Genomic DNA, 15089 nt, shown 5'->3' with positions numbered 1-15089 from the left:
GCAGGACCCACAGGATAGTGACTGCTGAATTTTGCTAAAACAAGATGGGATGGTCCTTCAGGGTTTGTACTTCACAGAAGAAACTACCAGACATTCTGCAGGACACAGAGGGAAGTGAATTAAAAAATTTTTTCCCAATATAGGTAGGACAGTATTTCTATTTTCCTGCTCTACTGAAATGCCTGTTAGATACTATGGGCCTGTAGGCTGAAGATGAAAAGCCCAGCATTGCAGAGGAACTTTAGGTGACTGTCTCTGTCATCTCTAGAGTTTTTGGAAGTTGTTTTCAGTGCTACTTTTGATACTTAAATAATATTATTATATCCTTCTGGTGTTTTTGACAGAGTTGAAGACCGGATAGTTATAGTTGCAGTTTTCCTTAGATATGATAGAAAGTAAATTAGGTATAAAATGTTAGATTTACTAAGATAGGACAGATTATGGATTATTTTCTTTATCAGGCACAAATGAATTGTAATTCAGTAGATCATTAATATATTTTTTACTTGATAATTGTTCTTACTTTATACAGTCTTACTGTGTTAAAGTTAAAACTTTTCATTTTTGCTAAGGAAAAAGGGAGAAATGTTGGGGAATATTATTTTAAGGAGTATTGCATTTTTTCCTTACTGCTTTTGTTAACAATTCAACGATGACTTGGATTAAATAAAATTAACCTGCATGCAGGAGGTAGATTCAGCAAGGAACTGACAGAAAGTTGGAAGGAGAAACCATGTGTAGTAAGGGGGTTTTAACTGGGGGCAGAGAGAAAGGTGCTGGGTTGTTTGGAAGACCCCAGCGAAGAGAAAGGTTTAGCTACTTGCCATTCAGTCTCTCTGAGCAAACTGAATTCCACCTCAAATCTTGAGTTTTGAGTTCTTTAGATTTAGATGTTTCCCTTAGTATCTTTGAAAGAACCAGTGCCTAAGGGAACAGAATCTCCTCAGGCTATGGCCCTTGTGGCTGAAACCATTGCTTAAGGGGCAGCCACTATAGATAATAAAAATGCATGCAAGTCAATGGGACCCAAAAACTTTTAAAACAAAATTCTAATGAGAATGTTTTGATGAAGGAGAGAAGTTGTTGTGAGAAATCCAGTTTCTGTGACAGGAAGGAGTACCAGTGAAGAAATGAAGAGACATCTCTGTGAGTTCGAGGCCAGCCTGGTCTACAAGAACTAGTTCCAGGACAGGCTCCAAAACTACAAAGAAACCCTGTCTCAAAAAACAAACAAACAAACAAACAAACAAACAAAACCCAAAGAAATGAAGAGATGACTAAGCCTGCAAATTATTTTATTTCCCTATATGCAAGGCATGAAGTGGACTAACTTAGAACCTCATTTTGCAGGCTTCAGTATTCTAGAAGGCTCCTTTCCAGTCTTACAGGACAATTACTGATGTATCTTGTTCTTCTTTAGATACATAAAGGATACAATGTGCATGAGGCAAAAGTAAAGGTTTTGTTGGTACAGAGGCTAGAAGAGGATAGTGACGGCCATTGTCCCCATTCCTGGGGTGTATGACTTCATCGTGTCTCCTGCATGCACACTGTCTGTCCAATGTTCAGTACACAGCATGATTCATGTTCTGAGCAGGGATTACTCCAGGAAGCAAGGAATTGTTCAAAAATAAAGCTCTTTATTAAGCAATAAAATACCCATGAAGATGCATCATCTCACCAACTGCAATGAGATGTGCAGTGTAACTCAAGAGCAAGTACAGTGGTTCCAGGGATGCTAGTTAAGGAGGACATCTGCTGGGCTCATCTTCTTGAGCCACAGACATACAGGAATAAATAATCATTCTGATATATAATAAATTAGGTGAGCGATGACAGGATTCCTTTTACAGTGTTTGTATGTCTTCTCGTGGCAGTCAGCACAGGAGCCAGCTGTTACTCTTCAGAGTGTGTGTCACCATCTTGGCATTGGGGTCAAACTCAAACTGTGATGATCCGTGGAAGAAATAAAAAAACCCTGCGAACACAGATGAGAAAAACGATGGCAAGTTTATGGTATGAATACCTAGGAAGGAGCAGGAGCTGGTACAGGAGGGGGTGCGGTAGGTGGTGTCTACCTGGCATCAAGCTGAATGATCTGTGTGATTTCAACTCACTGGTGAATCCTTACCAAAAATGTCTGCCAAAACCGAAAGAGGGCAAACTAAAAACTGGAAAGGGTTAACATTTCCCAAGGCAATAGCCCCAGTGAGCAGCAGAGTGGGGATTCCATCTCATTTCTCTGGCTCTGAAGCTAGATGCTACAACACCAGAATATACTACTACTAAAAAAATTCTAAAAGATTTTAGTATTTAAGGCTTCCTTCCTTTCTTTCCAACTTCCCTTGCCCCAACTAGCATGGTATGGGAGGCAATGAACCCAAGAGAATGAGACAAATGAGCAAACAAATCAGATGTTCATTTTCTTTTTGTACATATTATGGGCAAGTTGTTTTAAAAGCAATGTCCGTGGTCTCATGAGCACCATGACTGGCGCCCTGGCAGATGCCCCAGACATGCCTTCAAGGGAACAAACGACTGCTTTGTTTTCCCATAAGTCATTACCAACAATCAAAGTTTGTCTTTTGAACAAACTTCGGCACTCTCTATTTTCTAGTGAACAACGGACGTAATTTCAGACTGCAACAGGAGCCCAGGCACAGTAAGGCATAGGAGACAAAGGCTACCAGCCAGCCTGGCACATTGGCTGTATCTTACATGACGCAGCAGCGGTGTGAAAGACCATTGTCCGTTGTTCCAGTGTTATGGAACAGCATCTTGAAAATTATTAAAGAAAAGCAAATTTCAGACCAAATTTGCATCAATTACAAGTTAACATTTCAGGATTTAAGTAAAAAGAGACAAGGCAAAGGATTTGAAAGTTCTTTGATTTTCACTTCATTATTGCTGTTTTAACACCCTTATCAAGTTTGACATCATAGAAAACCAACCAACTTTGCCAAGCTTTAGTGAATGTTATTTAAAAGCTTGTAGGCAAATGTTTGTTGTGACATTTCTTATGGTAAGCTTCAAGTTGAAAGAGCCCACATACACTTCACTGTGATACCTTAAAACACTCCTACTGTCAATGACATAAAGTTCTTACCAAATGCCTGCAACACGGCATCAACCTGTGGCTCGATTCCTGGAAAGTCATCTTTTATCAGCCTGGGGAAGCCTTTATCCATAAGCCATCTCTTCTCATCAAATCTACAGCATGGAAAAGGAATTCAGAGCCACACCATAAGTCCCATCACACACATGGTCTGAGGCGTGCTAACAGTGCGGGGTCCAGGACAGCTTTTCAAGCTGTGCAGTGCTAAATGTTTTGGTGAGGGAGGAGGGTATGGTAACACGTGAACTTCCTGGGCTTGTAAGCTCTCATAGAGTAGTGATCTCCTGATACAGGCATATCCTGCTATAGTCTATAGAAATTCTATATGTGTCAATTTTCTAAGCCTGGACATATAAAACCCAAGAATCTACTAGTCATAAATATATAATAAAATCTATATAAACAAAAGATGGAAGCTAAGTTAAAACAGTTGGCCAAAAATAGTTGTGCTATCTGCCACACTAGGACCTGGTATGCTCTGTATCGGCTGCACCTGGCTTCGCATGGCAGCCAAGTGCTGGAAGGAAACGGAGTGGGAAGGCAGTGTTCCTGTGGCCTCGGGGTCACCTTCCCTCATGTCCGAGAAGGCAATGTGCCTGTGGCCTCAGGTTCACCGTCCCTCATGTCTGAGAAGGCAGAGTGCCTGTGGCCTCGGGGTCACCATCCCTCATGTCTGAGAAGGCAGAGTGCCTGTGGTCTTGGTCACCCTCCCTCACATCCTTTGCTAACTGGATACATGGCCAGCGGTGCACTCTGGAAAAGCCCTTTGTATTTGCGAAATTGAACCGCCATGCTATCTTTTGCTTAATCTGAACATTTGAGGTTTGGAAACATTAGAGGGTAGGCAGGTATCTTGAAAGAAAGAAAACTACTTTCTGTAATTAGGCTTCAAGCAAACTTTCTCCCTAGATCTCACCTCCAGTACTGGTCACCCACAAAGAAGTAGGTCTTCTTCGTCTCCTTGTCACTCACAGCAGCATCAATCTTCCTGACAGTGGGAGGGAAGCCGAGAGTGTAGATGCTTTTAGGGTAACCTGCTTGGACCTCACTTCCTCGGACTGCCCAGAACTGAGTTCCTGTTGAAAAATTTCCCAAGAAATGTTGTTTGAGTAAAACCAGTTGGTTTTAGAAATGAGAATAGTGCCTTGTTTGATAGAGATGAAAGCTGAAGTCTTGGCTTTCATTCCAACTCCTAACTCCACACTTAGTTCACAACTGGTATTTTAAAATGTTTCCTGGGTGGGTGCGGTGGCACGCACCTTTAATCCTAGCACTGGAGAGGCAGAGGCAGGGGATTCTCTGTGATTTCGAGGCCAGTTTGGTCTACACAGTGAGTCAGACGAGTCAGAGCTATATAGTGAAATCTTGTCTCAAAAAGAATCCTTTCTGGATGAGGGGAAAATGCAAATGAACAAACAGATGAGCAGATTTGCTGCCCTTTCTGTATTCATTTCTCGGGATTTATTCACAGTTATATATTTATTTATCCTCTGGGTCATAGTAGCCAGCTCTGGTCATCTCTTCTAACAGCCTCTTAGTCTCCACTTCCCAGACTTCCCTCCTGAGGCTGCCCTTGGTAGGTCAGACGCTTAAAATGCTAATTTACAATCACCAATTCTGATCTGTTCTTCCCAGAAAACTTCTAAAATTTAACACAATGGAGAAAACTCACACTCGAACATCTTACAGTAAGCTTTATTTCAACAAAGCAAAAAAAAATTGATATACAGTTCTTACCTTTAAAAATGAAAACACTATCCTTGCTATTCGCTTCATAGGCAGCATCTAAGTGTGAAGGAAGAGAGGGCCAAAATGCTGAAATCAAGTGAACTTCAGGCTCGGGGTTCCAGTGGGAGAGGCGCCAAAGGTACCTGTAATATACAAAACTGCAACAGTCTTTCTCCTCACAACAATACGCGCAGATTCACCTGTTCACAGTAGTGCGCACTACATTGTCTCACATGTAATTTCAGGTGATGGTGACAGGCACCGCATCGTCCCACAAGTGATCGGTACAACCTGGGCTGTTCACCCTGTTCCGATAAGATTACTCAACTTGATGCTGTGCAAAAGTATTTTATGACTCGGCTGACACGTTTAAAATGTTGTGCACCTTTTAAAATGTGAGAATCTTGGTAAAGCGGGGCAAAGGAAGCCAGGAGCAGTCGGTACACGCGGCAAGGGTCTGGGACAGCAGGAATAGGAGGGTTTTTTCTTTCTTCTTTTGGTACTGTTTGAGTGTTGTGCATAAGTATAGACCACCTTTTCTAAAATGAGTCAGTTTAAATAATAGCACTTTCTAGAAAAGCTAAAGATACTTGTTTAGCTCTAAAGATGGATGGCACTTTTAGAAATTGCATGAGTTATGATATTTAAAGAGTGAAAAATAAAAATAAGAGATAAAGTTCCCTGATTTAATGGATCTTATATTCTACTGAGCAAAAATCATCTGGGAATCTAGAAAGAAATATTCTGAACAATTCCAAGGAGATCCTTAAAATACAATATAAATCAGAGCTGAACGATTTTAAAATGTGCCCGAAATATGTTATAATCATATTACATTATATGTACTATATAAATACATTATATATAATCCCAAGCTTATTTTCCTTTCTGAGCACTGAACACCAAAAGTAGGGAGGAAAATACAATGCTGTGTTCTCACCTGTCTTTAAAGAATAGGAGCTCCCCTCTCAGGGTGCTGACTGCATCAAAGGACAGAGAAGGATCACACTTGGTTGGGATCTCAGTTCTTGGAGAGACAGAGGATGTGGGCACCACTGTGACACCAGAGTAGGGATGCGGTCCTGAAGAGAACAGGTTAGGGGAAGCAAATGTTAGAAGATCAGATGCATCTAACAATTTACGCACTGTCCAAACTTTTTCACGGTGTTTTGAGATGTAGCAATATGCAGCCCTTCACTCCTGTGGCAAGGGAGGCGGCTCAACTGGTAAAGGGACCTGGTGCTGCCAAGCCTGATGACTTGAATGGGTTCCCAAGACCCACGTGGTGGAAGGAGAGAACTCACTCCACAGGTTGGCCTCTGACCTTCAAATGTATGCCATAGCATGTATGCTCAGGTGCACATGCCCACACGTGGGCGTGAACTCTCCCTCCCACATTGTATGTAATAAAAACAGACCTTTCCTGAAGACTCACTACACAGCAATCTTTTTTAAAAATGAGAGTTGTAAACACGTTATTTATTCAGTGTGACCGATTTGGAACAGTGATGAAGACATAAGGCAACTAATCCATCCTTGGGGCCCTAACCGGTAGGTAGAAGGATATGCACAACTAAATAACCTAACCAAGCCAGATAATGAATTTTTTCCTATCCGTAAACCTTCCCCCATTCTCAGCTCCTGTCTCTGCTGCAAGGTGGTCAGATAAGGAATAAATGTTTCTTCAGTAGAGACATTCCCATCTGCAGGGCTCAGTCTTTGCCCACAGTGAAATTCCCAGGGAAACTAGAATTTCATGGGGTCCACACTTTCATTGGACATTAACAAAAGAAAAGATAGAAATGCCTCTTTAGAATATCCTTATTCCTTCCAGTCAGGCAGGTTCCAGGGGTGACAAGGGTGGGGACTGCCAGTGGGGTTGGGGAATTCCAGGTGTCACAAGAGTGAGGGACGAGCTGGAGGGGCTGATCCGAGGCAGCTCAGCAGATACAGAGCACAGCAGGTGCCAGTTTGTCTCAGGCCCACCCCATGCACTCTTCTCTAGTCACTGGATCCTTGGGCTTCCACCCAATCTCTCTTCCTAACAGTTCCTTCATACTCCACAGTTATTTGTAAATGCCTGGTTGCCCCGGACTTAGAGTGACTGCTGAGGTTCAGAACCTCCTGACAACCTGGGTGTCACCTGGTGTCACCATTGCTCCAGGCTCCTAACTGGGAGTTGTGCAGGCTCAGGGAAGCAGAATATCATCCCATTCTGACCATTCAGCCTTCGTGCCTGCAAGTTCCTTTTCTTTCCTTACAGGAGGTATAAACTCCAGCAGGGATACACCTGACATGTATCCTTGTGGGCGCCTGTTGCTACCTTTTTACTACATTCGAGATAAACTCAAGTCTGTGGCCTTGGTCCAGTGGTTAGCCACTTTTTAAACACTTGTATCATCAGTTTTTTCTCCTCATCAATTGTTGAACTCCTTCCTCATTTGTGAAGATCTGGGCTCAGAAAGTTCTTTAAGTACCAAGTCTAAGTTATTTCTGATGCTATCAATCTTTTATTTGTCTGGGTCATGAGGGCTGAGGTAAAGATGAACTTACTGCTCTTAATGACACATACTGCATTCTTAGAGCGCAATGACAAGAGCAAGCAAACAAAAGCATCCCGGCCTTTTTCTTCATGCTCACCGTAGAGGGACTGAATGCCGTCTATATCATCCTGAGAAAGCCGGAACTGGGCTGGGCTTCTGGAGAAGTTGTAAACTGGGTACATCAGAGATTCTTTTTTGTCTGAGTGAAAGAGACCCAGGGCATGGCCAAGCTCATGAGCAGCAACCAGGAAAAAGTTGGTGCCTGTTTGAGAAAGCACAGATCCTCAGAGTCCAGCAGTTACTATCCCACAAACACGCACACACTGCTGCTCAGGGCTCCGTCTGGATCACACACTGCCTTTCCTCATTTGCTTGCTCACTAACTGGCATACTCCAAACTCATCACCTGTCTTTCATGGTTGACTTGAAGTCAGGGTCTGAGACAGTTCACTAGTTGCTCTCCTGTGTCAACAGTGGTAAGTCCTATTTTATTGACAGGATGAAGATGAATCGCATGACAATAAAAATATATCTTTATTGTTTAGAAATGAGGAATGATAGTTAGGATTTAGTAACAAACTGGTTTTCACCACAGTTTGAATCAAGCACAAGCTATTTATAAGATCTTCCACTTCGCAAGTAACAAACCTATGGGGAGTTTCATCACCATCAACTTCTGATTGTTATAAAGACCTTCCTAAGAGAAGTTAATGGAAATAAATATATTCACAATGCATCATCTATGTTTATGAAACCATCAAAAGTTAAATTTTAGAGAAATTTCACCCCCTAGTAATAGGTGTCATACAAAGAGCACAAGTCCCAGTATAAACAGAATCATGTCCATTGCCTTTTGATGACATGAACACGGCTGGACTCAGAGCGGCCTCACATTATGAATGGCTCTGTTGGTGCTCATCATTAAAGCAGGGGTTCAGACTCTTAGAGAGAAGAACTGTCGTTCTTATCACGTGGTACTTACCGCTGCAGACCTGCACAGTTAGTGCTTCCTAGTAATCGTCTGACCCACACTCAGAAATACAGAAATTGTGGCGTTTCAACAACGTGTTTCCAAACTTCAAATGCCAGTTACAAAATTTAAGTAGAGTGCAGTTAACAGTAGTTAATGAGGTTTCCCAGAAACAGTTTGAGGAGGAGAAAGGCTTCTGAGCCAGTAAAGGTGGCACGTTTATTTCAGCAGAGCATCTCCCTTCAGTTTCTGACATTTGCTCCCAATCATTGCATTTAAAAGAAAGAGACGCAAATGAGAATTTAAAGTCAAGGGCAACTCTGGGGTGTCATCTTGCGCCGGGTGCCCTTCCAGCTCTGCTTACTGCCGTGGCGAGCAGTATCAGTCCTAAGATGCTGAAGCCCTTCACAAGGCCCTGGCTGCGGAAAGGACACCTAGCAGCGTTTACTGTATTATACTTGGTGGGCAAAGAAAGCAGCAGTTTACACGGCTTGTTAGTAATGATTAGAGCACCAGAGCTTCCGATTACCACACAGATAGTCAGAAGTTGAAGCTAACAAGTCATCCATTTGAGACTTGCTCTAGACAAGTTATTCTTCGACAACTCACATCTGAACTCATCCTACCTGAGGATCCCAGTGTCCATTTCTCATCCTCATCGAAGTGAACATCTCCATAAAATCCAAGCCCAGGCGGGTAGGCATGAGCCAGACTCTGTCCCGGTCCATCAAAAGGGTAATAGTCTCCATGATCTGATGGAAAACGAGTTCATGGAAATACTAGTAAGAATTTCTTCAAACCCCTTTCAGTAAGACAGCACAGGGCTGTGTGGGCTGAACGCTGCTCTCTCTCAAAGTCCTCATGCTGACATGTAATCTCCAGTGTGATGGGGTCACCAGGCAGCTCCATTAGGAGATGCTTAGGGAGTGGGTGGTCCGTGACAGTGAGTGCCCAGGTGATAGGCACTGAGGAAGCCTCTTGGCCACTTCTGCTACCCGAGGAAACACAGGTGCTCCCTAAGAACAGACTCTCACTAAACTGAGTCTGCAGCCCTTTATTTTGAATTTCTTATTTTTGGGGACTCCAAGCAGTATCTTTCTGCTGTTTAAATTTTCCAGTGTGAGGCATTTTGTTTTAACAACCTGAACAACTCAAACACCAGATGAGTAACAATGAGCAGAACTTCATTACCCCCAGCTGCGAAGGAGATCATGATGTCCGCCTCTCCTTCAGAGAGCCTGGAGAACTTGAGCGGGGTCACCGCCTCCCAGACTTTCAACGCTTTCTCAATGGCAGAATCCACACGCTCTCTCGGTAAATCTGGTGTATAATTTTCAACCCTGGATGAGAGAAGTGGAAGAAGGAAACGTGTGTTGCTGCGAGGCCTCTGGCAGTGCTAGCCCTGTGTGAGAACTTTGGACCCAATCACCTACCTGTAGGTGAGGTGGTTTTTCCTCCACTTTGGCGAACCTGGAAAGGTAGTGAAGCCACCAACGTCAGGGACGCCACATCTGGGCTTGAGCATCACATCCATCGTGTTGGAGTCCAGCTTCCCTGTCATCTCCAGCCCGAGGAACTTCTGCATTTCTTGGATTTTTTTGACAACAGGACTACTGTCCTTTCTTTTAAACACTTGTTCCTCATTTTTTCCTAAGTTGTAGTACTTTTCTAGATATTGCTAGTGGAATGACAGGTACAGTTTTAAACTATGGCTATGAATTTTAAACCATTTATAAAAACCTCAATATTCATTTTAATTTTTCACAGCTTAGTGAAAGAAAAGTAGGATATCATATCTAATTTGATTTTTTTCACAAAGATTCCCCATTTTATTATTTCATTGTAATTTATTATGCTACCAGAGTAAGGAACCTGGCAGAAGTGTATGACTGCATAAATGATTGTATCTAGTCTTCCCATTTCCATTATTAACATAGACCTGCTAATACTGAATGGTGTTAGATAAATTCTTTTTTTCACAAATGAAAAATTAGGGTATGCATTATTTCTTGAAGTTGTAGAAGACAAATAATTCCGAAACAAGAGATTTCCTTCGTTCCCCATCGTCTCTTCTCAACCTGGGCTCCTGCCATCGGCCATCCTTGAGGAATTACACACACTTCCTTGCCTCTCTTTTCTTCTCTGTAAAGATGGAATTTCTACCTCTTACACTTTGATATTTTCCAACACAACTACTAATCAGGTCATCTACTCCTGTTGGAAGACCAAAGAGGTACCGTTGTCCTTCACTTGAGCTGATTACTTACCTGAGCAAAATCCATGCTTGAGGGCTCTTGCCTCACTGCGCCCTGCAGAGGATATGCCGAACAGATTGGCAGGCACAACAACAGCACCTGGATAGCCAGCCACGCCATCCGGACAGACAGCCTTTGCTTTAACAACAATCCTTCTCTAGTTTCTGACTTCTACATCTTCGTCTTCTTGGCCACTCTTTTATAGGGAGTCAGTGTTTAGGTCACTAACAGCATGACTCATGTGTGTGTTATTTTTAATCTCAATGACTGCACGCTCTTTCATAGAAGCTCAGCACGAAGACGGAATGGCTTACATCAGTGAATCCCTCACCCTACTACACTGGAAAGAATGCTTACTCTCCAGGAAGTGGCTTCTGTGTTTGTGAAGAGGAAAAGGAACTGACTAGAGAGTTAATGTTTATACAATATTTAGATATTTTGAAAGCAGTGGGGTTTTTTTTGTTTTTGTTTTTAGCAACACGCATTAGGCTCAAATACATGCAGGCAAGAAATAAATAGATTAATGGAAGAAGATTCCAAATGTAGCAATGATGATGGCCATCTAGGAAGATATAATGACAGAAACTTTATTTTTTGAGTCCTTGCGTGTACAAGTGTTACCAATTTCCAGATGGATTTACTGGCCTTTGGGAGGGAGTGGGGTGCACTGTGAGAAGGCAGCCAACATGGAGGGGACAAGGTCCAAAAATGAAGCCCAGGTGCCCACCCAGCGTCTGTTTCATGATGATGTCATCAGTCTCGGTTGTTTCATGATGATGTCACCATGCACTGGCTCCATGAAGACTTGTCAAATGGATGTCAGCTAATTGCATATTGAATGAAGATGCTCCCCCTACCTCCTTCCCAGCTTTGCTTTTCCATTTTTATCCTTTCCCTTCTTCTAAAACACAAATGATTAAGGTTTACAATGGAATTTCCAGTCCTTTCTCTTCACATAACATTACCTATTAAAAGTATTTTCATTTCCTTCTTTGGCCAACCTGAGGGCTCTTCAAAAGAGAAAGTATGTAGTAGCTGTTAAGCCCAAATTAGCTCTTTTAAAAGAAATATTTACTTGTATTTATATGTATACACCACATGTGTTCAGATGCCCTCAAAGCTGGAAGTGGAAGTCAGATTCCCTAGAGTGGAGTTAGAGGTGGTGTGGGCTGCCGTCTAGGGACTGAGCAGGTTCGCGGGAGGAGCAGCAAGTCCTCTTGCCTGCAGGGTCGTCTCTCCAGCCCCACAAGTCTTAATACAGAGGTCAGAGGGTGCCAAATGTCTAAAGTACATTTTTCTGCCAGTGAAAGGAAAATAATGCTGCCGTATCTGAAGTATGAAATTTCAAATTAGTGGAAGAAGCAAGTAAATATAGGAGTGACTTTTTTAGTAACGTCTACCTCTCTACCAGAGGACGCCATGGCAACGGAGACTGAAGCACATCTTGGGTGAGGGGTGCTTGCCTGGGCCAACTTGTCAATTGTGACTTAGCATAGGTGCTGCACAGAGAATATACCAATCTGAAAATCAGGAGCAGAGTAGCTGGCTACTAGCAGATGGGACAAAGTCAGCTACACTCGAGCAAGTACATAGCATACCACATGATCCCTTTTCCTGTGAAATGGGTAACATCACTCAAGGGATGAGTTTTTATGTGGACTCAGTGCTGGAGAAGCCCTATTACCTTTTGTTCTTGTGTCTTTCACAGAAAGAGCTTGTTGGCCGGGCAGATGCCTGACTTGACAAGTTCTGAGATGCCCTGTGCTCCTTTGAGTCATGCCTTTGTTAGAGTTGGCACACCCTGCTATGGTTCCTGTGTGCCCAAGAGCTACGGCTGTGACTAGTTGACTAACTGTGCAAGGACGTGACTTCCAGGACTGATTTGGATGGATAAACTTACTCTAAGCCACCACACCTGGAGGAGATTAATGGCTTGGGGCTATGGAGTCCTCTTTGTTATTAAGTACACTATTATCTATCAATTTTACTGTATATTTTTTACAATAAAGCAAGCAGGCATATGCCATTAATTAAGGAAAGGTCCAATTCCTAGAACAGAGCTTCTATATATGAGATTTTAAGTATGTGCTATTTTTAATTGGCATAACAACCGAAGAAAATTGAGATTAGAATCATAAGAATGGAGGAATTAATTCAAGGACGGCTAGCTAGCCACAATTTACATGTTGATCAAAAGAGTAATGTGGGGGTTGCAAACTTCAGTTGCAATGTTAAAACAGAAGGTGGTTGTGGTTGTAATTCCAGCACAGGAAGAGGTGGGGAATCTCTGGGCTTCAATGGCCAGCCTGCTCGGACAGTCCAGTGAGTTCCAGGCCATTGAGAGATGCTGTCTCAAGAAAGAAAGGGGGTGGGGAAAAAGAAAGTTGGATTCCACATAAGGAATAAAAGCTGAGGTTTCTCTCTCTGGTGGTTTGAATAGGGATGGCTCCCATAGCCCAGTGTGTGAGTGCTTGACCCATAGGGAGCAGCACTTTTAAGAGCATAGCTTTGTTGGAGGAGGTGTCTCACTGTGGAGCCAGGCTCTGAGGTCTTATAAGCTCAAACCTGGCCAATGTGACAGAGTCTCCTTCTGCTGCCTGCAGATTAAGATGCAGGACTCTCAGCTCCTTCACCAGCACCATCTGACTGCACGCTGCCATGTCCCGCCAGGATAATAATGGACTAAATTTCTTAAGGTAGAAGCCAGCCCCAATTAAAGGTTTTCCTTTTGTGGGACCCCACAGTATCATGCAGGAAATGGGCAGCTGACAGAGCCATTGGGCTAATTCATGGGAAGTGTATATGTCTATGTCCACGTCCGCATGGAGTAACATGCTTTCACAGAGCTAAGGGAAAACATCTGTCCTTTCGATAAGTCACCGTCAGTTCTGTAGAAATCTTGAAATCACGGCATTTTTCTCTTCTATAGTATCCCAGCAGTGTATAAACCTGACTTTCACTGTTCAGCAACCGGATACCTCCCCATAACAGGAAGCCCTACATTCACTCACTGAAAAGAAAGGAGCCCGAAAGGGAGGTGGTTGTCGGCTCTAACAGCTGACCCAGGAAGGTGTAATCTACTGGTCGTCTGCTTTGACTTAGCAGACTACTAATATTCTGTATTATCCTTCACCTTGGTTTCAACTAACATAGTGTCATAGCCCAGGAAATTAGTTGTTTATATGGGAAAGAGGCCTGAGTCATTAAAACTAGCTTCAAAGAGAAAAATTCTCACTTGGGCACCCTGCTGGAGTCAAAAGCAAGAACCCCAGAAGAGATTCCTTTTAACTCAACCAGCTAGATGCTAATACAAATCAAGCCCACAGGCTAGCACAGCTGCCAAGGCTGTGTTCCCAGCCACAGGGGAACTTCAGTCACACCCACTCTGAGATGCAAGGTAGCAGATCCACACTGTGACTCTGTGAAAATGCATGCTTGCTACCGTTGTTACCGCCTGTGGGACTGCTAGCTTGCCTGTGTGCCCGTACAGACTGAGAGCTTTGTGGAGATCACCCCTTTCTTACCCTTATGCTTTGCATTAAATCTTATACCTTATGCCCCATGCTTCAAGGAATAAAGCACATGTAGCAGTAATGTAGATGAGTTGATTTATTTCATTTTACCCTTAGATCCAATGAGCCAGTTTTCGTCTGCCCTAGTGAATCTTTCTGGACCCTGAGAGGTTTAATGAGCTTAACCCCGAAGTAAGCCTTGATATCCTGTATAAGAGCTGAAGTGGTCATGGTGTCTCTTCTCAGCAACAGAACACTGAAGAGGACACTGTCTGCACCCACACTCACACATATCTTATAGTCTTAGGGAAAAGGGCCCAGTGGGCTTTCCTAAGGACCAGAGTCTAGTGCAGAGTGCTTCATGTCCATGCAGTCAGTTCCGCGATGCCCCAGTCTCCCTGTGGCGGCTGACTCCACACTGTGAGACGGGAAGTTTTCATCTTTCTAGCATGTACTATTGTGTGCACAATGTGAGGTGCCAGGCAAGCAGCACCATGGAAAAGTTCCTGGGTTCCTTTCTGGAATACCAAGTCCCAAGTTATAGGTACCCATTTCAGTAACTTCTTTCTTATCCAGCCTTGTAGCCCTGCCACCCATCATAGCCCAGTCTTTAAGACCTGCTCTGAGCCCTCTGCCTTCGTGCTTGATGATAAATAATATGGACTAGGACATGATTATGAAGTGTATCCTGCTAGAGATTCATTCTCCAAATGAATGGAGAAATTTGAAAAATTAGGATAGACTAACTTCTTATGAATACTTTTTGTATTGTTTGTGTTTGATCAACAGTGAGACCCCAGTCCCCTGACACCCCTATATCCAAGAAGTCTGGGATGTTTGGGTGAAAGCATCACCGAAGTCCCTGGCACCCATCCTTGGAGCGCCAATGGAGCAGGAATGGAGCAAGAAGCTCCATTTCAAGCCCCTAGGTCCGGACTCCACCTCCAGAAAAGCCTGTCAAGCAGC

General features: G+C 43.2%; 1 protein-coding gene across 1 annotated transcript; it reads right to left on the bottom strand.

The window, feature by feature from the left end:
• Positions 1–1664: 1664 nt before the first annotated feature.
• On the bottom strand, positions 1665–10764 carry Mmp10 (matrix metallopeptidase 10). Its single transcript, XM_057767892.1, has 10 exons — positions 10624–10764; positions 9790–10034; positions 9548–9696; positions 8983–9108; positions 7484–7648; positions 5784–5925; positions 4853–4986; positions 4032–4191; positions 3107–3210; positions 1665–1978 (listed from the first exon to the last, which is right to left on the bottom strand). The coding sequence occupies exons 1-10, from the start codon at positions 10729–10731 to the stop codon at positions 1878–1880; spliced, it is 1434 nt and encodes a 477-aa protein (XP_057623875.1). The 5' UTR covers positions 10732–10764; the 3' UTR covers positions 1665–1877.
• Positions 10765–15089: the final 4325 nt, after the last annotated feature.

This window comes from Chionomys nivalis, chromosome 4 (genome assembly GCF_950005125.1).
Source record: "Chionomys nivalis chromosome 4, mChiNiv1.1, whole genome shotgun sequence".
Classification (NCBI taxonomy): domain Eukaryota; kingdom Metazoa; phylum Chordata; class Mammalia; order Rodentia; family Cricetidae; genus Chionomys; species Chionomys nivalis.
The sequence above is the reverse complement of the archived record's forward strand: the minus strand, read 5'-3'. Positions and strand labels throughout refer to the sequence as shown.